General features: G+C 32.2%; 1 protein-coding gene across 9 annotated transcripts in view; it reads left to right on the plus strand.

Moving 5' to 3' along the window:
* FOXP2 (forkhead box P2) overlaps positions 1-27,500 on the plus strand; it is a 536,491-nt gene that overhangs the window by 476,244 nt on the left and 32,747 nt on the right. For all 9 annotated transcript variants that reach the window (XM_076006560.1, XM_076006561.1, XM_076006557.1 and 6 more), the window contains 7 exons: positions 2,728-2,865; positions 4,037-4,225; positions 5,740-5,926; positions 15,389-15,602; positions 17,345-17,449; positions 24,664-24,751; positions 26,407-26,490. In XM_076006560.1, coding sequence (XP_075862675.1) covers positions 2,728-2,865; positions 4,037-4,225; positions 5,740-5,926; positions 15,389-15,602; positions 17,345-17,449; positions 24,664-24,751; positions 26,407-26,490 — 1,005 coding nt within the window. The remainder of the gene's footprint in view (positions 1-2,727; positions 2,866-4,036; positions 4,226-5,739; positions 5,927-15,388; positions 15,603-17,344; positions 17,450-24,663; positions 24,752-26,406; positions 26,491-27,500) is intronic.

The raw sequence follows: 27,500 nt of genomic DNA on the forward strand, positions 1-27,500 counted from the left end.
AAGTGATGAAGGAGGAATAAAGAAAATATATCACTTAAAATGAGTCATATTTTAATTTTAATTTTATATATATGGAAGTAGAGTATTTAATTAGTTGTGTGTTAGTTAGGTTATCTTTCTACATATTTTTATGTCTGTATATTATCCATTTTAGGTGGCAGTTTCCTGGCAGGAAGACCAGAACTGCTCAAAATTTGTAAAACATTACATACATATGAACATTTAATATAACATATGAACATTGCCATTTAGGATGACAATGATGTGATGGTTATTTTTATGTCATAACTATTCATTGTAAGTCACGCAAACCATTTTAAGAGTAAAAATATTCATCTAAGCTATATAATGAAAGTGTAAAAATATTCATCTAAGCTATATAATGAAAGTAGTAATGAATTCTAAAAAATGAAAGGTAGAAAACTTGCTTCAATTTGCTCATACACAAAATTAGTTATAATAACAACCAACTATAGAGTTATATTATTTGTGTAGGCTAAAATCTGACTGTACTCTTGTAGCAGACTATGGCATGCCTCCATTCATAGAACTTTCCTTACAAAGTTCATTTGTTACCATTATATATAAAGTACTTTTACTTGTAGATATAGGGATAATTAAGTGAAAACACTCTGTATGCTGAAAAGTAACAAAGAGCTGGTAAGTGAGAGAAGTGTGGCAAGCTTCTTACCACATGACTGAATTTATAGAAGCTATATATTTCTATGTATATATCTATATACATATTATCAACTCTATATCTATCTTCTCTATATCTATCTGTCCATCTATCTATTTATCTGTCTGCATTGACAACCTTTTTAAAGTTTGACATGTCTCTCTTTCTCTGTCTCTTCATTTCAGTTTGATTTCTTACTATTTGGAGATAATTTAATAGCATGAGTTAAATGATTTGAAGACAAGGCATTTTTGTAGAAAGGTAAATTTTTTTCCAAACTGCATCTAACCAGTCTATTTGTTTATTAAAGAACAGGCAATTAAGTAAACTAACAATCAATTTTTTAAACAACCAAGCACTTGGGCAATCCATTGAGTCAATTAATTTTATAGTGTACATTTCAGAATGCTTTTTTTTAATGATAAATTCAAATGCAGCAATCTTTGGGTATGCTAGTATGTTCTAAAAAAAATCCAGAAATATTTTTGAAAATTCCTGAATTCCTTTCTGCCATAATGTTTCTTTTTCATATTATAAAATTTGATCTAATTGATCTGAAGATGTCAACATGGGGAAAAGAAAATACAAGTATTTTTCAGTATTAAATATGAAGCTTTTTTGAGAGAGAGAGAGAGAGAGAGAGGAATTAGTCACCTTGGGTTTCATTTTCTTTTCCCTTCTAACCTCTTTTTCATTATTAATTTCTCCTTCCTTTATAACATAGAATTCCAGACTGGAAAAGTTTGAACTGCACTAAAAAAATGACTATTAAAATAGATTGTGAATGATGTCTATTAATCTTTTTCTGTTTTCAAAGACACATTGTCCCATAAATTTGTTCTAAAGCAGTATTTATATAAATACTTGCTTTTATTTACAGTAAAAGTGAATTGTTTTTTTCTAGGAAAGAAAATGATTGCTATTTCAAAGGTTGCAAACTTGGCAAGTTGACAAGTTGTTTGATTACATGCTGGTTAGTACAAGCAATGCCTCAGTGTGAATGCCTCCGATCTTAGCATATAACTCAGGCTTCTGTACAGCTTTTCCTGTGCACTTTTCTTGCCATCCTGTTTCTATTTCTTCACATTCTTCTCCCTTTTTCTAGGGCTTTCTCCCTAGCTTTTCATTACTCTATATTTTCCTTCTTCCTCTTTCTCCTCTATATCTTTCTCTCTGTCCTCAAATTCTTTTTTTTTTTTTTGCCTCCTCTTTCATTCTTAGAACCTTAAAGAAAAAAGAAGTAGTGGAAATGAAATTTTAGGCAAAATACTTTCATTCTTTTCAGTTAATGAATAATCTTTGAGTAATCTCTAGAGTTCTGGACTTCCTAGAATAAGTTTAGTTGCTTGAAATAAGAAAATGTTTAAAGAAGAAGCTAGAATACTAGACTTATGATTCCTTCTTTCAGAGGACCTATCTATATAGCTATTTTTTGGATATATATGCATATATATGTATATTTACATCTCTTATATGAGTCAGTACATGTCCTCATGTAGTAATATTTATTACTATATTATTTTCTAGTACTACATTATATATATATAAAATTTGGAAGATGATGATTGCATTTTATAAGTAAGTGTATTCTACATATATGCTTTTTACTAGTTTAGATAACATTTATATGCATATTATTTCCAATTGTTTTATCTGTATTATTTAATCACTCTTTCAAGTCATTTTAAAAGGCTTTTTACTTATAGCACTATGATATGGATGAGATTTTTAATTATGAACTATTGAGAACACTGCCATGTAATTATTTATTTTTAACTATATGAGCTAAAGATCAAAGGTCTTAATATAATACATAGGAAGTGTGGGTCATAAAGTTAGAGTTTGATGAAATTTGATGCCTCTGGAAAGCTAGTGTTTAAATTTTGTGCTACTTTAATATTATTAAGCAGTTATATAATATAGAAATGTTATATAAAATTATTGATCAATGCTGAAGCATTTATAAAACATGACATATAGCTGTGAAGTCAGTTAACAGACACTTGCTTATGACCATTCTTTCTCTCTCTCTTTCTCTTTTCTTGAAGGTGCCTGTGTCAGTGGCCATGATGACTCCCCAGGTGATCACCCCTCAGCAAATGCAACAGATCCTTCAGCAACAAGTCCTGTCTCCTCAGCAGCTGCAAGCCCTTCTCCAGCAGCAGCAGGCAGTCATGCTGCAGCAGGTAATGTGGGTTACCTTTTTTGGTGTTCTCACGTGGCTCAGAAGGTGCACACTAATATTGACAGTGTAATGGGCATATTCGAAAACTCAATCTCCCTTTGAAGGGACAACCTATCATCAGGCTAGAACATAAATGTAACCTTTTCATTGTAGAACGTATAAGAAAATTTGGATTCCTTAGTGTTTTTTTAAATTCATTAGAGTCTAGAATAAGAGCAGAGAAAGGTATAATTTGAAAAGAATAAATCAATATTTAAAGAATCAAATATTTAGGTACATTTGATTTGTAGACTTGCACACAATAATGTAAAAATACTTAGATAATTGTTTCTTTTAAAACTCCTAACACTTCAGCACTCCTTTTAGTCCATATAAGTATGAAGTTTGAACTGACCGCTTTGTTAAAATAGAGAAAGTAGAGTCTCAAATTTTCCTTTTCAAAATATACTTATCATTTAGAAAGAACAGAATTTACTTTAGAATAAAATTAGGCAGCTAAGACACAAATTTATGAAATTTATCTTTTTTAAATATCAAAGATAGTGTTTCTAATATGTAACTTTATTGGAGCCTCATATGTATCTAAAGTGAACTTTATATTATATACTTACTTATCATATAGAAAAAAAATGTGCTTTACCTGAATTTTTATGTATTTAATTACTTTGCTATTTTCTACAATGATGAGGCCAGCCACTTGTATATCTGACACTTGTATTTCTACAGGCCAGCCACTTGTATATCTGACAGTGTTCTGAACATCTATTGGATTAAACTTTTTCCAATAAGAATTGAGCAACCTGATTTTATGTAGCTAAATTTTGATTCTTTCTGGTGGTAGAGTTATCAACTATTTTTTATATGCCAGTATAACTTCAGACATAATAATTTAGGGTATTGATTTGGCTCTGGCCCTTTAGAATACAGATTTTTCTATACCCTTTTGTTTAGGAAATTTTGGATTCTGGATTGGAATATTTCAGAGCTGCCTTGGGGGAAAAAAATGTATGTAGAGCTGTCTTTTTGAATCCAATGCATAAACTTTTTTGTTGTTTTTTTATGAGGTGAATCTTAATGGATACTCTACCATATGCCAGTCTAGAAGAGTTTAGGAGATTTATACTACATGAAACTTTTGCCTTTATTTATTAAAGTCAAAATGGTTTATTCAGCAACAACTACAAGAGTTTTACAAGAAACAGCAAGAGCAGTTACATCTTCAGCTTTTGCAGCAGCAGCAACAGCAGCAGCAGCAACAGCAGCAGCAGCAACAGCAGCAGCAGCAGCAGCAGCAGCAGCAGCAGCAGCAGCAGCAGCAGCAGCAGCAACAGCAGCAGCATCCTGGGAAGCAAGTGAAAGAGGTAGGATCTGGTTATCTCATTGATACATACAGTATGAGGTTGAGAAGGGGCTCTGAGAGGCAAGAATAGTCTTAGATGTTCCTATAACAAGGCTCTTGCTATCAAAGATGCAGTTTTATATATTTTCACTGAGCTTAGTACCAGTGACAGTAGAACTCTCAGGCTGTCCCTTTTCATAGCATGGGACTTGAGAGTTACAATCCAATGCTGCTGTCGTCTAATGTTCACTAATGAATCACAGTGTACAAAGAGCAAGCCGTGTGGTGGACAAAGTACTGATTATCTCATATTCACTGAGAATCTAAGTTGGTGAGGGAACCTTATTTTTCTCAGCAGTGTGGCTCAGAGAACATGCAGGCCAATTTACCCTGTTGTGGGGGGTGGGGAAACTAGGGGACCAACTGGTTGAGCGCAGATTTCAAAGTCACAGGCCCCTGATTAATGAACTGCTACTGTAGGTTTGGAGTGGCGAGTAGAAAGTTACAGTTTGATATGCTCATAAATCAACCTGACAAGCTAGCTTCTCAGGCCTAGCTTGCACTTGTCAGCATACTGCATCAAATATAAACATAATACAAACAAAACATGTTGAAGTAGTTAAATTGATCAGCAGGTATCAGAGCTGTTGTCTTCAAGCTGCCCATTATGCAAACGTACAGGAAACAGTTTTGACCTCCTGAGGCTTTGTTTCTGTTTGGATTTGTGAATAGAATTTCAGACAGCCATCAACTACAGAATAGAAATTGCTCCCTTATTTCTCCGGAGGCTTTGGGCAATCCACATGACTTGCTCCATTATGCAGTCTGTTTTCCAGTGAGCGCATCAGAAGTTTCTCTTTTCCCCAAACTAAAAAGGAAAGGTCTTCCACAGTAGCTTGTCTTTCTCTGAAGTGTGACTGCCATCTCATACCCTCCCGAGTCCAAAGAACTCTGGTTTGTCTTGTAATGCCTCACAAAATTGGAAGTTATACTTTCCCTTATAATAAGGGCACTTTTGTGCCTTGAACATAATTCTGCCTTTAATATATTCCAATAAGAAGAGAGAAAGACAGAGAGCTGACAGCCCTGTGCTATGAAGGCTACGTCCCAGTTTACTAATAGATCACTAGAGACCACATTTGTGGACCTCTGCAGATCAAACTTATTCAGCTGGGGAAAAAAAGAGTGTTGTGGCAGTTGACTGTTTCTATAAAGTGTTATTCTTTAGATCCAGATAAATTTATTATCATCTGCAATAAGCTGATATTTAAAAAAACTGAATTTTTTGTACATATTATTTGTAGACCTTATTCCATACTCTTTTAATGCAAGTTCCTTGGTGTTCTGCTGCTGTTTGATATTTGAAAGACAAGCAACTGAAAATTTAGAACTTGTTCCCATTCTTCCCCTGAGCTTTGATCATAGGATGACCAAAAAGTCAGCCAGGCAGTAAAAGGAGTATGCATTTCTCTGAATGAGAGCTGTTTGTGCAGACATGTTCTCTGCTGTTTACTGGGTTGGGTTTTCTGACACCAGCAGCAGCAACAGCAGCAGCAGCAGCAGCAGCAGCAGCAGTTGGCAGCCCAGCAGCTTGTCTTCCAGCAGCAGCTTCTCCAGATGCAACAACTCCAGCAGCAGCAGCATCTGCTTAGCCTTCAGCGTCAGGGACTCATCTCCATTCCACCTGGCCAGGCGGCACTTCCTGTCCAATCGCTGCCTCAAGGTACATACAAAATGATGTGCACACTTCATTTCAAATCTTACACTTTCTACCATTTCATGGCCTGTCTACCTTATACCTTGAGAAATTTTGTTTTTATGACCTTCAAGTTTATTATTAAAACATGATTGTTAACATGGTTGCATGACCCATTTTCTTGAGGCTGAGAAACTTTACTATATCCTGCTTTCAAGTGTGTAGTAACACTGCTTTCAAGAATTTTGTTGGATATTAAATGTGTATTTATTAGTCTTGTGGACAGAAAATAATTTATAAGGGCAACACAATTCAAGCTATTGAATATACAGGAGGATCTGCAGGGAATTGGATTACTGGGAAGGCTGACAGCATTCCATTTAACATAACTGAGCCGATAGGAGTCTTGGTGGACAACTGATTAAGAAAGAGATAAAAGTTCCTAATCTTCAAGCTGAAATCTCCACATATAAAAGAGAGGCTTCCTGTATTTCTGCAGAGCACATTCCAAGTTATGCTTTGTGGAATCCCATCCTATGTCATGGGACCATATTGATTCTGTTTTCTCTAAAGTAATATTGCCTATTTATGTACTATAAATTATAGTTTTAAAAAGCTGCCAACAGTATTTTTGTTTGGTTTTCTATAAGAAAACTCGGGATGTACTCTGATAATACAATTGTATGTATGTATTACTCTAAGCGTTTGGGAAATGGAAAGAGTTCTAAGTTAAAAAAAAGAAAGAAAGAAAGAAAGAAAGAAAGAAAGAAAGAAAGAAAGAAAGAAAGAAAGAAAGAAAGAAAGAAAGAAAGAAAGAAAGAAAGAAAGAAAGAAAGAAAGAAAGAAAGAAAGAAAGAAAGAAAGAAAGAAAGAAAGAAAGAAAGAAAATTAATGGTAAACAAATGACCCTCTGTGCTAAAATTCTCAATTCAGGTAAAAGTCACATATCATTAAACTACATAAAAGAATATTCTAATTTGCTTTTGGATTTTGTTGGAACAAACATTAATACAAATTAACTTTAATTCAAGTGAATTATATTCATCATATCACATTATAGTAGTATTTGCTGTACATTTTGCTGACTCCTATAGGACAAACTGAAGAAATTCAAGAATATTGTGATAATGTTTTCTCTTTCTATCAAATTAATGTCTCCTTGGTTTATGTTTCCCAGATTTTCTTTTTCACTTGACTTCAAATGTTGTAATGCACATGATTGAAGCACTCCTAGGAAATCAAAAAGAAAGTTTAAACAACAAATGAAATGGCAGTAAACCCACTTTTCTGAGTTATTCTAAAGAGAATTGGAATAAAGCATGGTATTATCATAGCAATGAATGTTCTGTTCACAAATTATTGTTCTCTGGAAAAACAAGTACAATTTGAGGACAAATGAAGATATAAAAGTTTAAAAAGATAAGAGTTTATAAATTAAGTCACTGTAACATGGACTTCTTTGATAGAAACTATGCTAAAACAGAAGCAATAAGTATCTTATTAATTTTTTCAGTAAAATTCAATGAAATCTGTTTTTAGATCTACTTATATGAGAATCTGCTCAATATAAAAGCATGATCTACTACAACCTTGTTTTAGTAAAACTATTCAAACATTTCAAGAAGATTTAATATGTGTTCATATAAAAACAATGTAACTTATTTAAAATATATTTGTTAAAGTACATTCTCTAAAACAAGCAAAAAATATCCCTCTGAACCATAAGATTTATTATGATAGAACCATTCTAATAGTCTTCATGCTGAGCTTTCTTTTGCTAGAATTATCATTTCCCTCTTCTATTTTTACCCACCATAAGCTATAGGAGAGAGAAAATGCACAGGATGGAGAACATATAGGAAAAGAAAGTAAATCTGAAAACATCTGGGTTTGAGCAGAAAATCTATATTTTAAGCAAAAAAAAGATGAAATCACTGAAACCCGTTTCTATTAATAAAGGTGAAAAAATCTATTTGAGTAAATGTAGGGCCAAAAATGTAGTTGGCTCACTGATCAAAGTTCTTTTTGGTGCCATGTAAGCCCCACAAACTGGAGTCATCATCGTATTTTTCACCATTTAGATGACTAAATGTGAAAAGTTTCATTTTGGAGACTCATCAGTCAAACACAGACACAGTGTGTCAGACACAACAGTTATAGTAAAGGAACACGATGTTATCGTACTATGCTGGAATCCCAAAATTAGAGTGGGAAAAAGTAAAGAAGCAATCATTGGATAATGCAAGCCCTGACCTGAATCATTTGTGCCTTAGTGCTGGTTATTTCAGGTAAAAGTATTTTGAATGTTTTTATTATCAGTTTTTAGTTCACTTTGCACCACATTTTTGGTTATTAATTCATTGGCCATGGAAAATAGTCATCTGAAAACTAAGTGGGATTAATATGTAATGACAGAAGATGTTCTTATTGTGTCTTTAAAAATACACCATATTTAGGCTGGGTGTAGTGGGTTATGCCTGTAATCCTAGCACTTTGGGAGAGTGAGGCAGGAGGATTGCTTGAGGCCAAGAGTTCAAGACTATCCTGGGCAACAGAGCAAAATCCCATCTCTACAAAAAATAAAAATAAATAAATTAGCCAGGCCTGATGGCACGTGCTGACAGTCCCAGCTACTCAGGAGGCTGAGGAAGGAGGATTGCTTGAGCCTAGGTGTTGAAGGCTGCAGTGAGCTATGATTGCACCACTGCATGCTAGCCTGGGCAACAGTGCAAGACCCTGTTAAAAAAAAAAGCCATATTTTATTTATTCCCCTAATTTAACACAAGTTCTTCAAGTTACTTTTAAAGTCACAACTCCTTAAAATATGTTTTAAAAAGGCATATCAATCAGAAATAACACAATGAGGACCCCATCTCCAAAAAAAAAAAATGAGAAGTAACAAAATTATAATAACTTTTGTAAAGTAGGACATTTACAAACTTTTTTCCTAAAGCTATGTAATGCATTTATTCATCTTAACAAAATTATTTAAAATATTAAGTACTTAAAGTCATTAGTATTACTATAATATTGGATTTTAATATAAAATAGGCAATTAAGTTACCATCTCTAAGTATGTCTAAGTATATTGCATATAGAGTGTCAGTAGGTGTACACAGAAGTCAAAAAAGGTTGGATTTATAGTTCGATTTCAAATAATATACTGATTATATATCTATTTACTGTGTAGATAGTAGAGTTTGTATATCAACTAATAATTAAATTTATTGACACATTTTAATCACCTAATATCATTATCTCTAGTAAATAGGAAATTATACATGTACTTTAAACTTTGATATATTTTTGACATCAGATAAAAGGCTGTGTATCCCAATATATAATATATGTACAGGTTTACTATGACTATATGGATTGACATATATGTGGGGATAATTTTATTTCACTCTAAATTTTTACATATTTTTTATTTATAAGTTATTTAAAATATAAGGTTTTTATTATCAATCTAAAAGACCAAACAGGGAATGCTAGCTTCCAGATGGCATTCTTTTGAACATATAAGCTTATAGAACTAGATGAGTTTGGAATCAGAAAACTGTTGAGTAGGAAAGAAAATGAAATATTTTTAAATAAAATATAATAATGCCTGTTAGGCTGAGTTAGGAATGTGCTGAAGATAATCTTTGGCCTCAGTTTTCAGGCAAAATCATCTATTTGGCGTGGATTTCATTCTCTGCTTATGGAAGTCTGAATAGCCATATGCCTACTTGTTACATTCCAGATCTTTTGCTTAATCAGTGATCATTTGCTTACATAGATTACTATTGTATATAATCATAGTAACGGCACTGGCAATATGAACAATGCATGTCATGCAGAATTATTGTTGCCACCATTACCTTTTCAAATACCAGAAAGTTTGGGATTTGAAACTTGTAGAAAAAAACTCCTTTCGGACTTTATATGCTAAATCTCCATCAGTGACATGAAGTTTAAATGTACATTTATTATTGCAGGAGTAAAACTCTGCAATGCTGCCTGTGGATGCTATTAATTTTATGTATAAAAACTAACTTGTAAATAATTAAATACAGGGAAAAATTGAATTGTTGAGTTAGTTTTTGAGAATATGTAAATAAGATAGAAAGATTGAGATTAAATTATATGATAAATTTAATTGTAGAATTGTTTTGTAAAATAGCATATATAATAGTAAAATGGATGTAATTACATATAGTTCTCGAGTCTTTTTAAAAAGTTATATTTGGCAATTCTTTATATCTTGAGAGGAAGACTCAAAAGCAAAATGCCAACTTTGCCACGTTAAAATATCATGATGAGGAAAACAAAAAAAACTATTGTTTTTGTAACAGACTATCAAGCTTTAAAAATTCAGCCTCTAAAAAATGTAGTAATAAAGTCTTAATGGGACATATCAATTATATTCCCATATCCAAGAAGTCTCTTTTTTGGTGGAGACATTTATTAATATCTTTGATCTCAGTTTCAGTCAACTACCTATTTTTACTCCCTGTAATTTGGTGTTTGAAGAAAATGTGTATTTGATGCACCTCTCATTAGACATACATGTTAAAGATGCTCATTGTATCTGTAGGTGCTGGTTGGCCTCTAGTCAAATACAAATCAATATATTAGGTCTGACAAACAGCCCAAGTTATCCAAAAGTAGAATAGGGCTTCTCGATATTTTTTAGTCAAGGAATTAAAAAATTACATAATTATAAAACTTTTTGGCACTCATAATGTATATATCTTTGAAATAAGTTATTAGGAGAAATTAATAATCTGCACTTAAGATAAAAGTTGACTCTTAACCTATAATGGTCTAGTTCACTGATTTCCAGAGTGTGTTTGCCAGTACACTAGTGTTCTGGCCAAATTTTAAAACTCTGTTAAGTACTATTCTTTGAGCTTGCACCAACTGCAGGCCCTTTTCATAGACACTGGGGATATAGCAATAAAGAAAACAGACAAAAATCCCTACCATCATAAAACATACATTTTAGGGTAGAAGACAAATAATAAATAAGTTAAGTAAAACATATAATGGTGAGTGCTAAGGAGAAAAATAAAGATAAAGATAGGAAAAAATGAAACAACAATAGGAAATAGTAGAAGTTGAACTTTTGGTAGGGTGGCTCGGGGAAGGAGTCTTGAGAAGGTGACATGTGAGTAATGACCTGAAAATGTGAGGGAGCGCTGCAATGGATTAGCTCCACAGAAGTCACTTGACTTCTCTGTGCCTTAGTCTCCTTGTCTCTAAAATGAGGATAGTAATAGCAGTAATAATAATAATGGTTTGGGGTGTTGGATTAGTTATCATGTGTGAAGTACTTAGAACAGTGCCTGGCATATCAGAAGCACCATATAAGCATTGGTTAAATAAAACAGAGATTAAGAAAACTACAAAAGGAGTCTTCTGGGGCTGGGTGAGGGAACTGTATAAACAGGAACTTAGTTTGAACACATGAGGTTTGAGAAACCTGATAAGGTTATCTGGAAATATCAAAGATTGTAGTTTTTAATAGAGGGTTATGGGCTGGAGATCAGTTGGTGAATCCTAAGCCTATACCTGGTATTTAAAACTGATGTGAATTTGTGTCATTGTAAAAAGAGTTTATTGGGGTTTTCTTTTTCCAGCATATTTGAAAAACACTGAGTTAAAAAAGATTCAAGTTTTCTTTGTTACTAGACAGACATCTCACAACTGTTTTACATGAATAATGAGCCTCCAATATAGAGACCACAGACCTCCTAGGTTAACAGCGTTTAGAAGACTCCTGTTACATAGAACACTGTTTAGAGAATAATGAACTTGTTATATTACTGCCTGAAAAATAACCTAAATTAATTTTTGCAAACCATCAAGCCTTCAAAACTCATAAAACTTTTAAAGTTGTACCAAATTGATTGGCTAATTGTTGCATATTTATAGTTTTGCATCTATAGAAAAGAGCTGATCAGTTACATAAGAACAAGGTAATAGTTTTCTTTTTAAAATCCTCCCCAATTATCTGCACATTGGAATCACCTGTGGAGTTTCAAAAACTACATGCCTGTATCCAGAAGTGTGGTTTTATTGGTCTGGGCCGTGGTCAGGACATTAGAGGTTTTAAAATATCCCCAGGTAATTCTAATATGCAGGTACTTATGGGAACCACAGCTGCTAAGAGAAATCTCTTTTTGACCTCTTTAATTCTCTGCCCCTTATCTACAGTATTTGAAAACCATTTGCTCATGCTTTTAATTAAGAAACATTATTTGGATTATTTGAACAGGTTATTTATTCATGAGATCTTTATTGAGGGCCTACTACTAAGTGCCTAGAGCATTTGTTATCATTCCAGTAGCATGGCGATATCACTAAGTTTCAATACAAATGAATGATATCATACAAATCTGCTTTTAGAAGGAAAGTGAATACTGAGATTAACTAAATTAATAAAATCCCAAAAGTAAGTTATTAATAATATAATTAACTGGTATAGTCACTAGAAACATCTAAGTCTTTAGATGAGATCTAAAATGTTATAGCCACTCCATCTATGTTAGAAGCAACTAGTACCATTTATAATTCTTTAGACATTGGTCATATATAGTAACAATGCTCATAAATAGTATTTCCTGTAAGAGTCGTAAAACTTCCATGTGAGAACCAACTTGTCTTTGAGAACTGTAAGACTGCTATAATCAATGAAATCAACAAATATTTATTGAGCACATGTCAGACACTGTTCAAGGTACTGGAGATATCCCAGTAAAATAAGAAATCCCTACTCTTATAAACCTTAAATTGTAGTGGAGGCAGACTGGTGATAACAAGAAATAGATAGATAGATAGATAGATAGATAGATAGATAGATAGATAGATAGATAGATAAAATGGTATCAGAAACTGATAAATGCTCTAAAGAAAACAAAATAGGGTTAAGGAATGCTAGAAGGCAGGGTGGGAATGGGCAATGGTTGATAGTGTGATCAAAGACTTTTCAGAGGAGATGACCTTTGAACCATCTAAGTGAAGGGAAGGAGGAAGCCATGGGAAGATTTGACACAAGAGTAGCCTAGACTGTGGGAACAAACCAGAGCAAAGGCTGGAAAGGGAGCAAATGTTTGTTGCATTCAAGAAGAAGAAAGCTAGTGGTATAATAGTATGAAATGTGAAGAAAGAGCAATGGATGAGGTCAGAGAGACAGGTAAGTGCCAGGTAATAAAGTAACACCTCAAAGTCGATAGTAAGGGTTGTTTTAGTTTGTTTATTGGTTTTTCTTGTTTTGTTCACTTCTAAGTGTTTTCAAAAGCCCTTGGAGGCTTTGTCTGGAAAGCAGAGACATGACCTAATTTAAATTTAAAGACAGAATTTTTGGCTGCTATATGAAGAGTAAATTCATATATTCAAGGACAGATAATAGCAGGAAGAGAGTTGGAAAGCTTTAGCTGTGGTCCAGGCAAGAGTTGGCAATGGAGCAGAGAAGCAGCAAGTGAGATGGAGAGAGTTCTAAGCAGAAAATGTGATGATGCCATCAAGTAAAAAGATTTGCTAATGGAGATTTGCTCTTAGGATATCTAACATATACACACAAGTAATCAAAAAGCTATAGTAAGAAAATTTCAGAATTCTAGGTTAAAGCTATAATTAAAGCAATAATTAATGATTTTTATATAGAAATTGTTTCCTATGTAACAGATAATTCTTTATAAAGCTACTCTCTTTTTTATAGAAAAAAAAATAGCTTTAAAGAACTTGGAAACCTGAATTATGCTGTCTTGTCTTTAGTTTCAGGCTGTGTCTTAAAATCTTGAGGAGCCAAATTCACTGAAATGATAGCTTTCAGTAAAACTACCTGTGTGAAATTGTGATAGGCACAGCAATTTAAGGTTACCATGATGTATAATTTGACCAAAAATATGTTTGAAACAGTGAGAACTTTTTTGTTGCTATTGGCTACTTACCACTATATCTTGACTAGTGATTTTTCCACTTGCAGGGTAGGGGTGATCATCATACTCTGTTATCTTGCCCCTTTCCCTGCTGCCTGTTCCAACCGGTCCTACCCTACACACCTCTTGACTGATCAACATTACTATAGCATCTGATATAGATGTATGTTGGCTTGAGGAGGAGGAGTTTGAATAGCTCTTCCATCTTTCTGTTAGATGTTGTCAATGCACATGGTGATAAAGAATGAAGATTTTGGAGCTACAGGGCATTTGGTTTGATTCAGTCCACTGGTTATAAATTGAGTGATTTGGGGCAACATATTTAGTCTTTCTGAGCCTCCTTGTAAAATATAATGATTCCTAATATCAAGTGAGGTTAACTGAGGTTAAATAAATCTCTTCTGTAAAATATAAAAGATTCCTAACCTCAAGTGAAGTTAACCAAGATTGTGACTGTAAAGCACTTAGTAAAACACCAGAATATAATAAATGCTCAACAAATAATAGCAAATATAATTACAGCTTAATTTTCCCTTATACATCTTAATTCAGTAGTTTTAATATTTTCTTAATATAGTATTTTAAGAGCAAAAGTACTCAAGTCAGACTGCCTGGATTTAAATGACAACTTTAGCATGTATAAGCTTTGTGACCTTACACACATTTTTTGAATCTCTCTCTCCATTTATTTCCTTACCTATAAATTGGATAAACTGAAAATACCAACTCCATTAACTGGTAGTGAGGATTAAAGAGTATAAAATATATAAAGAATATACAGAGTACTTGGTACATATAAGTACTATTTGGTAAGTCAAATATTATAAACAATAGTCTCTCAATGTCTTATTTCAAAATCATAGTTAAAAACTAAAGTAATATGCCTGACTTTTCTATTGTATAATATCAAATAAATTTGCATAATCTGAACCAAGAATTGTTCAAAATGAGTATTGATTTATTCTCTCAGTCATAAATGAAGGAGAGTTTTAGATATTAATCTCCTTCAGTGATCAATATAGGAAAGCATATTGGTTTATTCAGGAATTTGAGGAAGTTAAATTCAATTATTTAGTTTGCCTCTCTGAGAAAGATCAAAATAACCAGATAATTGTCAAATCTCTTTTCTTTTGAGTTGTGTTCACTATTTTTCTCTGACATTTTTGTTTTCCTTCTTACATTTTTTTTCTTTTGATGTGTAATTTTTGATACCTATTTCTCTTTCAGTTCCTCACTGATTAAAAACAAAACTTAATAATAACAATAAGTAAAAGCTACTGTTAAAAATTGAATAGTTCAATTTTCAAATAGAACTTGCAGGGGGTTTTTCCTATTAATCCTTGATATTATTCCCAGTACTATTTTCAAATTGGTAGTCTTTAGCAAATAAGTGATTATTCAAGACAAAAACTATGATGCTGATGGCATAAAAGTGATTTTTATTGTATGTTAATTAATGCTAGTAACATCACTTTTGTCAGTGGTATGAATCCATTAATAACACTAAGCTTGTTATATGAACTTTACCTTGTTACTTTAGTGGGGCCTTCTTTCATTTTTATAGCTGGCTTAAGTCCTGCTGAGATTCAGCAGTTATGGAAAGAAGTGACTGGAGTTCACAGTATGGAAGACAATGGCATTAAACATGGAGGGCTGGACCTCACTACTAACAATTCCTCCTCGACTACCTCCTCCACCACTTCCAAAGCATCACCACCAATAACTCATCATTCCATAGTGAATGGACAGTCTTCAGTTTTAAATGCAAGGCGAGACAGGTAAATCTCATGAGCTTTATTCTATATTTATCTATCACCAGGTTTTATTCTTACCATTGATAAAACTGAAAGCAACTTGTACTGAACACGGATAAAATATGTAGAATAACAGGTTAAAAGCAATATTTGGATTATTTGTCTTATATATTCTTTTTTATTGTTAAAAAAAAAAGCAGTTCAAATACTAGCAGTTTGATTGATATAGTTGAGAGTTTACCTGAAGATTTTTATTTTTTCATAAGTATATAAGAAATGATTGTATCACTATATTTTTATGACTAAGATGGTATGATTAACCTGTTTGCTATGAGAACATTTTACCAATTTTCAAGTTAAAAATCAGTTCTATAATTACAAATAATTAAAGATGTATATGTGTAACCCTTAATATGTTTCAAACATAAGCTTAGAAATCAGAGAATAGATATATATAAATATATAAACAGAGGCATAATAAACCAGAAGATAGAAAATCTGATTTGCCTTTTTTATTGTGGTATGATGGGATTTGTAAGTACATAAAAATAAACTGACATTGGTAATTTTCTGAATAAATATGACTAAAAATTCTTACAGAAAAATTATTTGGCTTCAGTTACCAACATTAAATGCATTGTGTTAGATAGTTTTTAACTTAATATTTTATTTTAGTTGTGTAAAAACTGCCATTGTAAAAGAAACACCCATTTACTTTTGTCCATTAAGTTCCATTTATTTAGACATACTGCTATCTAATCAAGTCCTTTAAAGTAATTCACATAGACTATATAAACTAAAATATTGCTCAATATAAAAAAGATCTCTTTTTAAAAGATGAAATGTAAGCATAAAATTTCTTAAGAGAGTGGCTTAGGTTTATATTATATGTAGCTCCAAACTTCGTAAGTGTAGTGTATTTATACTGTTCTATTATGTAATATAAGTATCTACCATGGTACAACAACTTTTTTGTCATAAATAAATATTTTTCAAAGAAACATATTTAATTATAGTACAGTTTAAAATAGAATGCTATAATTTGGTGGTGTTTCTGGCCTTCATTTGAGTATTATAGAAAATTTTTCTTGTTAGCTTTTACTATGAAATGGTATACTTTTAAATGTTTTCAGTGTTGTTTTAATTGAGATTAATTTGATGATTATACTATATTTCAGAAGTGGGTTGATTTCTCCAGGATCTCTCTGACATAATAGTCACTTATCTCCAAGTCTTCAATAATTATAGCAGGATATAGTTAATGAATATTGTTCTAAAGCAGTATTTTTTAATCAACTGTAACTAGTAGAAATATATGATTCACACATAAATATTAAGCATTTAAATGATCCTAAAGGTCCATCTCTTTTTTAAAAAAGAGCATTTCAAAAATCTTATGGTTCTATTATTTTCTTAAAAATACCGTTTTCTTTTCACTTGACCACATATGAATATATATTTTTTATTTAGAGGCAAAATGTTACATTAAGGTCATATGGCAGGATTAGCATATGATATTATACAGTCCTCTAAGTTTTTCATCCTTTATTAACAGTCATCTTTGGCTCTATTTCTCCTCTAATTGGAACATCATCTAGCCTTGGCAGTTGAACTATTCAATAGAACGATTAAATTTTTCTGACTGCTCTGAGCTGAATTGACCTGTTTTGACCTGTTTGTCACTGATCGTAACCTGACAGGCGCTAGCAGCCTGCAACGATTATGGCTTTTTGAGATGTATCTGACGTCGTGTTCTTTTGCTATAGCTCGTCACATGAGGAGACTGGGGCCTCTCACACTCTCTATGGCCATGGAGTTTGCAAATGGCCAGGCTGTGAAAGCATTTGTGAAGATTTTGGACAGTTTTTAAAGTAGGTTTTTTACTTTTTCAGGGGGGAGGGTTGGATTATATGGGAGTTTTAGGTGCATTGTTAAAAAAACAAAATATGAAGAAGGAAAATAAAACATACTTTAAGATTGCTGTGTGCTCCAACAAGTGGATTAGTAAAGTCAGGCTAAGAAGGTTAACACATCATCTTCATCTTTTCACGAAAGTATTTTACAAATAATTCAATAAAGATTTTGGAATGAATAAAAATATTAGCCTATAATAATATGTTATTAATTATTGGGAGACATGCTTATAAAATAGAATTTTCTTAAATTTTAACTTTCTAAGTAATATTATGTGAGTAGTCAGAAAATATATAATTTAAACAAACATTTTGTAGGTTTATTTTTCTAATTGCAGACTTTATATTTCTTACTATAAATAATGATATTTAATATATACATTTACTGAAAAGAATTAAAAAATGGGTTAATTGTGGCTAAAATTTAAAGAAATAACTGCACTCTATTCACGTTGTTACTTTTGCCCTTAGAAACATAAAGAAACAGACATGGTTATATGTTTGTATAATAGATTAAATGGCTTTTCTAGCTTAAAATCAAAACTTTGTGTATCTTTAATTTTTTCATATGATAATATTTTATTTAAAAAATTCTTAAAGGGTTCTTATTCAAGTGAGAATATTCATCTTTCATGAAACATTTTCCATACACAACTCTGGCATACAAGAAATCTAAACAGAGAGTTACAAATAGGTTTATGGAGATGAGTAACTTCACAGGCTGAGACTCTTATGTTGTCATGGTGCAGCTAACAGGGTGAATGAACTGTTTCATGCTTCATCAACAATTAAGTTAATTAGCTCATTTGAAATTGCACTGCTTTGTTGCCAGGATGTTGGCAGAAACATCAAAAAGATGTGTTTACAAATGGAAGACTGACTACAGGGTATAGAGCAAAAGCACTTTAACAATAAGGCACAAGTACTTGGCATCATAATAACTTTATAACTGAATTACAGTAAGAATTCCACAAAAAATTTTTAACCATATATCATTTCCAACCAATTAAGAGAAAATTTGTTTCATTACCACTATGGCTCTTTGTAAATGGCCTTAAATAAAAATTTGCACTTCTGTTTTACCAAAATAGTTGTAAACTGCCATTTCATTGGGTATGAAACTGTTTTAAGCAAAGAGAGTATTAAAAAATGTTAGGCAACTTTGCTAAAGTTTTCCTCTCAAAAAAAAAATTGTTAAAACAAAGACAGAATGTAGGAATGTTAATTATTGTAACAACTAATGGCATATTTCTTCATTTTGATATATTAGTCCTTCTCAATATATTATATTATTTCTTATCATCGAGCTTATTTAGAGGACTATTGTTACTGTCTTTTAAGAATAGTAACTTTAGCCATTGAATTAGCCCACTCACCATGAATTTTATTGCTCCAAATTATTCTTTCTGATGAAATTCAGAATAAATCTTTAGGAAAAAATACCTTTCTTTCAGTATGATTCATTTAAAACACAAGGAAAGGTGCATTTTTATTTATTCAAATATTTACTGTTTTATTACTAGTAAGCAGATGATGTGAATCCTCATTTTATCCTCTATAGACAGTCCTTTTTCATATTCATGCCAGTGTTTTTTAAAAACTGAAGAAATTACAATTAAAAAAGCATTTCCTTTTAATTAAATATCAACTTTGGTTCCAAAGACTGACCATTTTTCCAACCCATTAACTTTATAGGGATGACAGAACTAATGACAGTAGATTTAAAGGCCTTTATTTTTAGTCCATTTTTGTTTGGATATGCTTTGATTCTCCTCTGACGCAAAGATCTGTGATAAATTCTGTTAATAGAGCTAATGTCAGTATACTATACTGAAGTGAAATATTAATTAGACATTATTTTCCATACTATATTGTCTACTTTAAAATGTGTGAGAAATTTAATAAAATATTTTATTAAATGAATCAATTTCAGTTATTCAGTAAAAAAGTTTATTTAGCATCTGTGTGGGAAATTAAATGACATTACCGCTTATACAAATTTTCTCAGAAGGAAGACTGTTTTGCCTTTGTAATAATAGAGTAAATTGAAGGTTTGGAAGGAAAGAAATGACAGACAAGTCTAAAAGCTGTGGAAAGTTTTCAGTTCTTAGTTTCTTGTTTATTCATTCTCCCAAAATTTTATATCCGGTGTTTACTATAAAAGTTTTTTCAGAAAATATTATTGTGGCATTTTTAGTTCCTTAGCATTAGAAATAAATTTTACAGCTTCTGCTTTAATTTGGTATCATATAACTTACACAATGGTTTAAAATATAAAGAAACTACATTATTACTATTTAGCCTGCATATGTTAAATAACAAAAAATATTAGAAAATATATTGAGCCCCAAATTATTTTTCTCACATTACATAATAAAACAAACTGAAAGAATCCTTCTATTTTTGCCCAGGACAAATGAAAAGTCACTACAGGACAATTGTTTATGTATAACATATATATATGTTCTTATGTATTATATATTATATGTTCTTACTCTTATATACTTTAACATTCAATTCTATCAGATTACAAAAATTAAGACTAAGATAGAAACTGGTATTTATATCACCATGATGGAAGGAGAAAATACAAGATGAAGAAGGAAGTGTGGGGTAAAAAAGTGTTTAGGACAGTTTTTAAGTTCTACTGTAAAGTAGGTGTTGACAGAAGCCAACCATTTTTCTGACCACTAATTGAGGACCTCACTAGATCATTAAAAGCATTTAATACTAGTTCTTCATTACTGTCTTATAAATGTCAAAGTGTAATAACATCTGACAAAACTTTAGAGTAGTTTGTCTGCAAAATTAATTATCATTCCATTGGAACTAAGTCAGGTTGAATATAGATGGATTGACTTTTAGTGCTTAAGCCAAAAGGTTTACAATATAACATTCCATTTAGCAGACAAGTGTTCTTGAACCTGCATGTGCATATGCCAGCACAAAAAACATGGTCCGAGATACAAAAGTGGAAATACTCTCCTTTAAGAAAAGCAGAAGGGTTAGTGCCCATAAAATATCAGTATATTAAAGATGAATTAATTGATAGACGATTACAGGCTAAATTTTTAAGGCTTGATGCTATATGAAGGGCAACAGAAAACATCGTGGAAACTGAGTAATTTATTTAATGGAAATTTGTTGTCTTTTTTATTGCAGCCATCTACTCTAAAAATTATGCTCTTACTTAGTGTGTATTGTCTATTTCTTTGTCTTTGACTAGGCAGCATGGCTACAAAATTATGACCTCAAGAAGGCATTCTTTGAACTTGTCAGAATGTTGTTTCTTTTGGTGACAGTGCCCCCATCTCTCAAAACTAAGGCATCTCACATAATCAGCTAAATGAATAGTGACAGCTAACATTTTGTATTTAAACTCCTGTCAGTGTTTAAACATAAAAAGCTTGATGCAAAATAAATCAAACACCAGTGATATGCAAGTGAAACATTTTGTTAAAACAGTCTCTGACATACTTGGATTTAAATCTGATCCCTTTTTAGCTTATAAAATGTTATAACTTTAAATGAATTTGAAAAATCTAGAGGCTAAAATTGAATCACTAATCTGGAGTGTATATAATTGAAGTTACCACATGCATTTATAACCATAAAAGCTTTGTTAAAGAGAATTGTGCATTAAATAAATTGGAAGGATCCTTTCCTACTTTTTGTCTTCCTGAAATGCTTGCTTAATTGTTTTTAGAAAGAATTTGACTGCCTATTTACGTTTTTTTCTAGTTCCCACTACCTACCTAGCACACAGATTCAATGCGGTTTTGAAAGAACGTCAGTCGACCACATCATTTATTCCATTTTGAAAACAAAAATCAATATACCTATAAAGTGACCCATAAATTAGAACTGGCTCACACAATGTTTGTTCAGTGCTGCCTTTCTGAAGGCACCCTTTGCATTTTTTCATCACCTCTCTGTTTGAACTGCAGTCTCGGTAAGAGGCTCATTAGGGGACATTAGGGACTGGAGCTAACCAGAATTCCAGAGCTTGCTTTGCTCTTATTAATGCATAGTAGAGTAGAATGCATTTAAATATTTCATAGGCATTCAGTAATTTGTGTGTAATCGCCTTGTTAGCAGACCAGTAGAAGTAGAACAGGCCTGTGAAATGGTGTTAGTGATTGCATGGGTAATTTACAGACCTTTGCCATCAGAAAGAGTATTATTGTTGGCTAGTATGAAGCTGTGAAATAGAACTAGCAATAAGTAAAAAAAGAAACTTAATAAAGGTTTTGTAACAAGCATCTTCAGGGATAACAACCCCACTTGGTCCTTTTGAAGCAGCCATAATTTATGACATAGGCAATATATCAAATGCATAAAATAGTATTATGGAGCATTCATATGAAAAGGGTATTTGCAACATTAGTTCCAACTTCCTGCAAGGGACATGATTAAATGATTAATGAAATGTCCCTTTGCATATGCATTTTGAAACAGCAATTAGGCACTGACTGAGAAAATCCACCAATCCTCTCATTTTTCAGTATTATCTCATTCTTGATTTATAAATCATAAAGAATTTTTGAACAGCAATATGTAGTACCTGAGATAGTTATAAAAACATAAAAGAGAATAATTTGGGCACAAAATAGTCATAAATACATAAATTCATAATTTAATGTTAATACTTAGCCTATTTATTTAGTCTTATTGCATTGTATTTATATCTGACACTATTTCTGTACTTTGATTGGCATAATTAAGTAGGGGGAATGAATAGGCACTATTATTTTACATATCACTGGTAAACAATAGCGAGGAAAGGAGAAGGGAGATGTGGCAGAGGTATGTATGTGTTTTTCAAGTTCTCAGTAATCCACTGGAGGCTGTTCTATAAATGATCATTGAAGGGCTGCAAGCTAGCCTATAATTACAGGAAAGAAAGTGGCAGCTCTGGCATTTCATAACTATGTGTCCTCGAAAAGTGCTTTGTGAGTTTGTCACCAATGATAATTTAGATAGAGGCTCATTACTGAACATCACAACACTTTAAAAACCTTTCGCCTTCATACAGGAGAATAAAGGACTATTTTAATGGCAAGGTTCTTTTGTGTTCCACTGAAAAATTCAATCAAGACAAAACCTCATTGACTATTATTGTAGTCTACAGTCTCTATTCTAATAAAAGCTGCATAGATAAATTGAATAGGTCTCTAAGACCCAAGTATATAATGCAAACATTTTGTACTTCTTTTTTAGTTCTAGCTCTTTAGATATAAGATAATGATTATCACTAAGAAGTAAACAAGTGTAAAAAATTTTTTCAAAAGTAATTTCATACAAAAATAAATATACTAAATATACCTTACCTTGTGAAACTCTATAGTCTGCTTATCTTTCTTGCCCCATTTACACCCTAATCTTTGTGTATAGCCAAAGCAGTTTTAAAAATATACATCATTTAGACTGATGTGAGATAGATATGTTTGTGTTATCCACAAGCTTACAGTGAAAACAAATCTTAAAGAAAAACAGCAATATTAAGCCGTAAGAATACATAAACTATTGTATTATGCTGATAGAAAAATGCTGTCTTATTAATTAGGAATTAATTAATAAGTGACACTTTACACCATAAGCTAACCTCTGGTTTACTCTAACATTCCATGCCTTCTTTCCAGAGAGCATGAGTGAATTTTAGTCCTTGTTACAGTTAGGTTCACAGCAGAGCTTACAGCAGACAGGTATAGTAGAAGTGGCCTCTCCTGAGCTCTAGCCTCAGTCCTCCTGCGTGACCTTACCCACCTAGCTATTTTAGTCCACAGTTTCTCTTCAACCAAGACTGACATTGTGCCAAGATACATGGAGGTTTTGTTGTTATGATCAGTGAGGAAGTATTGAAACAAACTGGTTTAATTTATCAAGGAATGGGGCAGAGCAGAACAAAGGTTTCTGATTACTGAACCCAGACCTAACAGATAAATCTACTTGTTTACAAATTAGTTCTTTCTCAGCAACATCATTTTATTATTTTTCATATGTTTCACATGTCTGTCTACATTTTTTTGCTTCATTATTACCTTCAAAAAATACATGTAAATAAATTTAAATGGTTACAAAACATTTGTTGAATTCAGTATACTCAGGGCTATAATAAACTTTTTAGACTATTATACCACTCTGAATGATACCTGAGCCCACATGGGTAAATATATAAATTCTTATTCAGTTTTGTGAATATTTTGCTCCATATGCCATTTCACTTATATGCATTGATAAGAACATCTCTTAAATTGCTGCCTTAGTTTGCCATTGGTGAAATAGACACACCAAAGGATATTGAATTACTTGAAGATTACTTTTTTAATTTGGGTAGGCATCAAAGACATTATTTATTACAGAATACATATTATTGAATATTTTCATGTTCATTGGAGATGCTGCTCTACTAAATTACTTTTGGTGTATTAACATACTTACTAAAGAGATTTCTTCAAACACTATATCACTATAATAATAATAGGTTAATACATATTCAGGATTAGAGTAAGATCGTTAGAATGACTTACTTTCCACGATTTTTGTTTAAGTATAGGCTAGATATCTCCCAATTAGGACACTGGATACAAAATGTCAATCTTATGATTCTGATTATCAGAAACTTCAATGCAATTTATTTATTAGTAACAGCAAATCATCATTCTTCCTAAATATTGATTTTTCCATGGGATTTGTCATCTTCACCTAATTCACACCACATTCCTGTAAAATAAGACATTGCTCACTAAAATACATCACAGGAACAGCAACTGTTTTTAGTAGAAATGAAATAGAAAATCACCTTTGTTCTCTTCAGAATTACTTTTGGTTCATATATTTGTCAAGTACTTTTTTTTAAAGGCATAAGAATATGATTTCTGCTAAAACTCTTTAAATGGTCTGGGATATATTTTGTGTAATAACAGATAAGCTTAGAGACAGTTACATTGTATGCCATTTGAAGAGTCTGTTTATATTACGTAAATACTTTTCACTAAAAACATAAGCATATTTAACTTTTTTATGGGTATAAACATATTTAGCTTTTTCCTGGTTTCAAGGCATTCTATTTTCCCACTGCAGAGAAACATACAACCTCAGTGTAGTGCTTTTTACATGTACCACTGAGATAGACATTACTTAACATTTCTTTTTGTTTTGTGTTTGTTTAGGCACCTTAACAATGAACATGCATTGGATGACCGAAGCACTGCCCAGTGTCGAGTGCAGATGCAGGTGGTGCAACAGTTAGAAATACAGGTTTGTCAAATGCTTACTTAATGGACTCTTCTCGGATTTCTGATGTGTTAAATTGAGTACTGAGCAGATTCTAGATCTTTTAAGCTACATCTTATTGTCTCAGTAACACAATGATTAATAGAGATACATAGAATTTAGATTGTTTTTAACAGTGGCAATGATGGATAACGCAGGATGGATTGCTGTAGGTTAATGTACGTATCACTTAAACTTATATAACCTTTAGACTACATCATATACATTCAGATATCCCCAAACTCTCAAATTTAAGTTTTTTGCCAAAATAGGTTAAAACAAACTCCCGACTAGATATGATTTTATTACAGAGACAGTTTTCACACGAGCTAATTTTGATTTTTTCCATGTGATTTTTATATTATAGCAATAGGCCAACCTTTACAATATCATGCCTATAATATAACACCATGAAAAATAACTTTTTCTTTTCTGGTTCTAGTATATTTTTAATTAAAGAACTTGTGAAAATTCTTAATACTTATCTTTAACTAGAGTAATAGCAAATAATTTATATCACAGGTAGTGACATATGTGTTGTATCAAATGCTACTGTTTAAGTTTTAAAAAAACAGTTGTGTTAAAGTTGAAATAGAATTTGGCCAAAAATAAATAGGTTTCATAAAACTGATTAGAAACCTATTTTATTACTTGAAGTCTGACTCTTGTTATGGTTTTACTAACCTTTTAAGGCTTCCTCTAATATCTCATCTGAAAGATTGTCTTTTCTCAATTAAACCAGTACTTTGTTTCATTTAATTAAAGACACAATTTCTTTTTTTACTTTACTATGTGTTAAGTTGTTTTAAATTCATCATGTCATTGCTTTTTTTCAGACAGCTACTAACAATATTTTATTTTGACTCGTAAAATAATCAAGAACATATCAAAAGCATCATTGCTGTTGTAGTTTAAAAGCTTTTTGCAAACATGTTTACCATTTATAAAAGGTAGACTAAAACATAAGAGTTCAGCTGATGATACTGTCTGCAGTGTGACCAATTATGCCTTTTTTTTTTTTTTTTTTTTTTTTTTTTGCTGTGCCTGACTGATGGAAAAGTAAGGTCCGTCAGTTGTAATGAGACCCAGTGCAAGTGTAGATGCCGACTCTGTGGCAGAGTTCAGCGTTTCACACTGCCTGGTCTCTGTCACTCTATTGAATTAGATTGATGATGGCAGATTGCAGGGGGCACTAACTGGACCTCAGTGGGAATGCATGAAGTGTGTAGACAATCCTGGCAGGCACTTCGCTTTGAGAACCCTTCACCCCTTCACAGCTGTTGGCACTAGTCCATTGCTAACAGTGTCCACAGGACTTTAAAGAGACACCATGGGCCTTCTAATTTATGGTTTCAGTAACTTGTTACTGTCGAGGCAACTGTGACCTCAATTCTCTTATTGACAAAAAGATGAAGTGTTATTTGTTTTCTCTGACCTTTTAACATAAGGAAAGCTATAAAAGTTTTTCCCCCTTCCATAGCTAAAGTTGCATTTCCTCCCAGATAAGTTCCTACTGACACAGACTTTTATATGCAGGAATCATTACTCTGAGACAAGCTCAATGATAAGATGAATCACTGCAGTAAAATAGCTGTATCAGTCATTTCTAAAATGCTTCTGATCTCACTCTTTCTTAACAGCTTTCTAAAGAACGCGAACGTCTTCAAGCAATGATGACCCACTTGCACATGCGACCCTCAGAGCCCAAACCATCTCCCAAACCTGTAAGTGCATATTGCTTTATAAACAGTAAATAGCTCTACCGATGTAACAGACTAAGAAAATGAACAATTTAGTGACAGTTAGAAAACAATGAGTGTGATGAAAAATATGGCAATAAAATGAAAGTAAAATGCAATCGCTTGTCAAATTGTATGTTTCTTTTAAAGTAATGCTATCTTTTACAAAATCTATCCAATCTACACCGTGGGTGACACTAAACAAAGTACACCTATCAGTGCACAAATCACTGCCTTGAGGCTGAAGCCAGAGAGAATTTCTTTCTGTGATAGGTTTACAGATATTAAAAGGAAACCTACTTTGAGCAACCTGAAAAGCAGTAACAGTGCAAATCACAAATAGAAAGGTATGTGGTGTGCTGAAGAAGACTTAGATCAATCATAAGATTCATAGAGTTTTTTTTTAATCGAATATTTGGTCAAAAATGTCACAGTATTTTTATAGCCAATTTTGTCCTATTTTTTTGGTTATTTCAGTTAAGATATATTTCACATATTGACATGTTTTACTATATATTATACATAATGTTAATTTAGAGAGCTTATCACAAAGACAAATAGATGATTATAGAAAATAAAAACTGGAATTTCCCTCAAAAATATATGAGATTTAGGCTCAACCTGATAATATAGTCAGATACACAGACTGTTGAAAATAATATACTTTATCTTACTCAGCTAATGTTTGCACAGAAACTTAGAGTAATCAACTGGGTAACTCTAGTTTAATGAAACTTTGTGGGATACTTTTTAATAAGGCCCCTGTATAGCCTGATGATTAGTGATTGCCAGCCTTGCCTCTCTGTCCATAGCTTTAGGTAAGAAAAGAACATTTGATTTTGCAGTGGGGGAGGAGACAGAAGACAGATTATATTGTCTGATTTTCTCCTAGTGTCTATCTCATCAATTAATATTGTGTGAAATTAACTTTTTTTGCATAGAGACTATATTTATTTAAACATTATTAAGCTATTTCTGCTAAGATATTAGAGATT

Source organism: Microcebus murinus, chromosome 9 (assembly GCF_040939455.1).
Source record: "Microcebus murinus isolate Inina chromosome 9, M.murinus_Inina_mat1.0, whole genome shotgun sequence".
In the NCBI taxonomy this organism is placed as follows: domain Eukaryota; kingdom Metazoa; phylum Chordata; class Mammalia; order Primates; family Cheirogaleidae; genus Microcebus; species Microcebus murinus.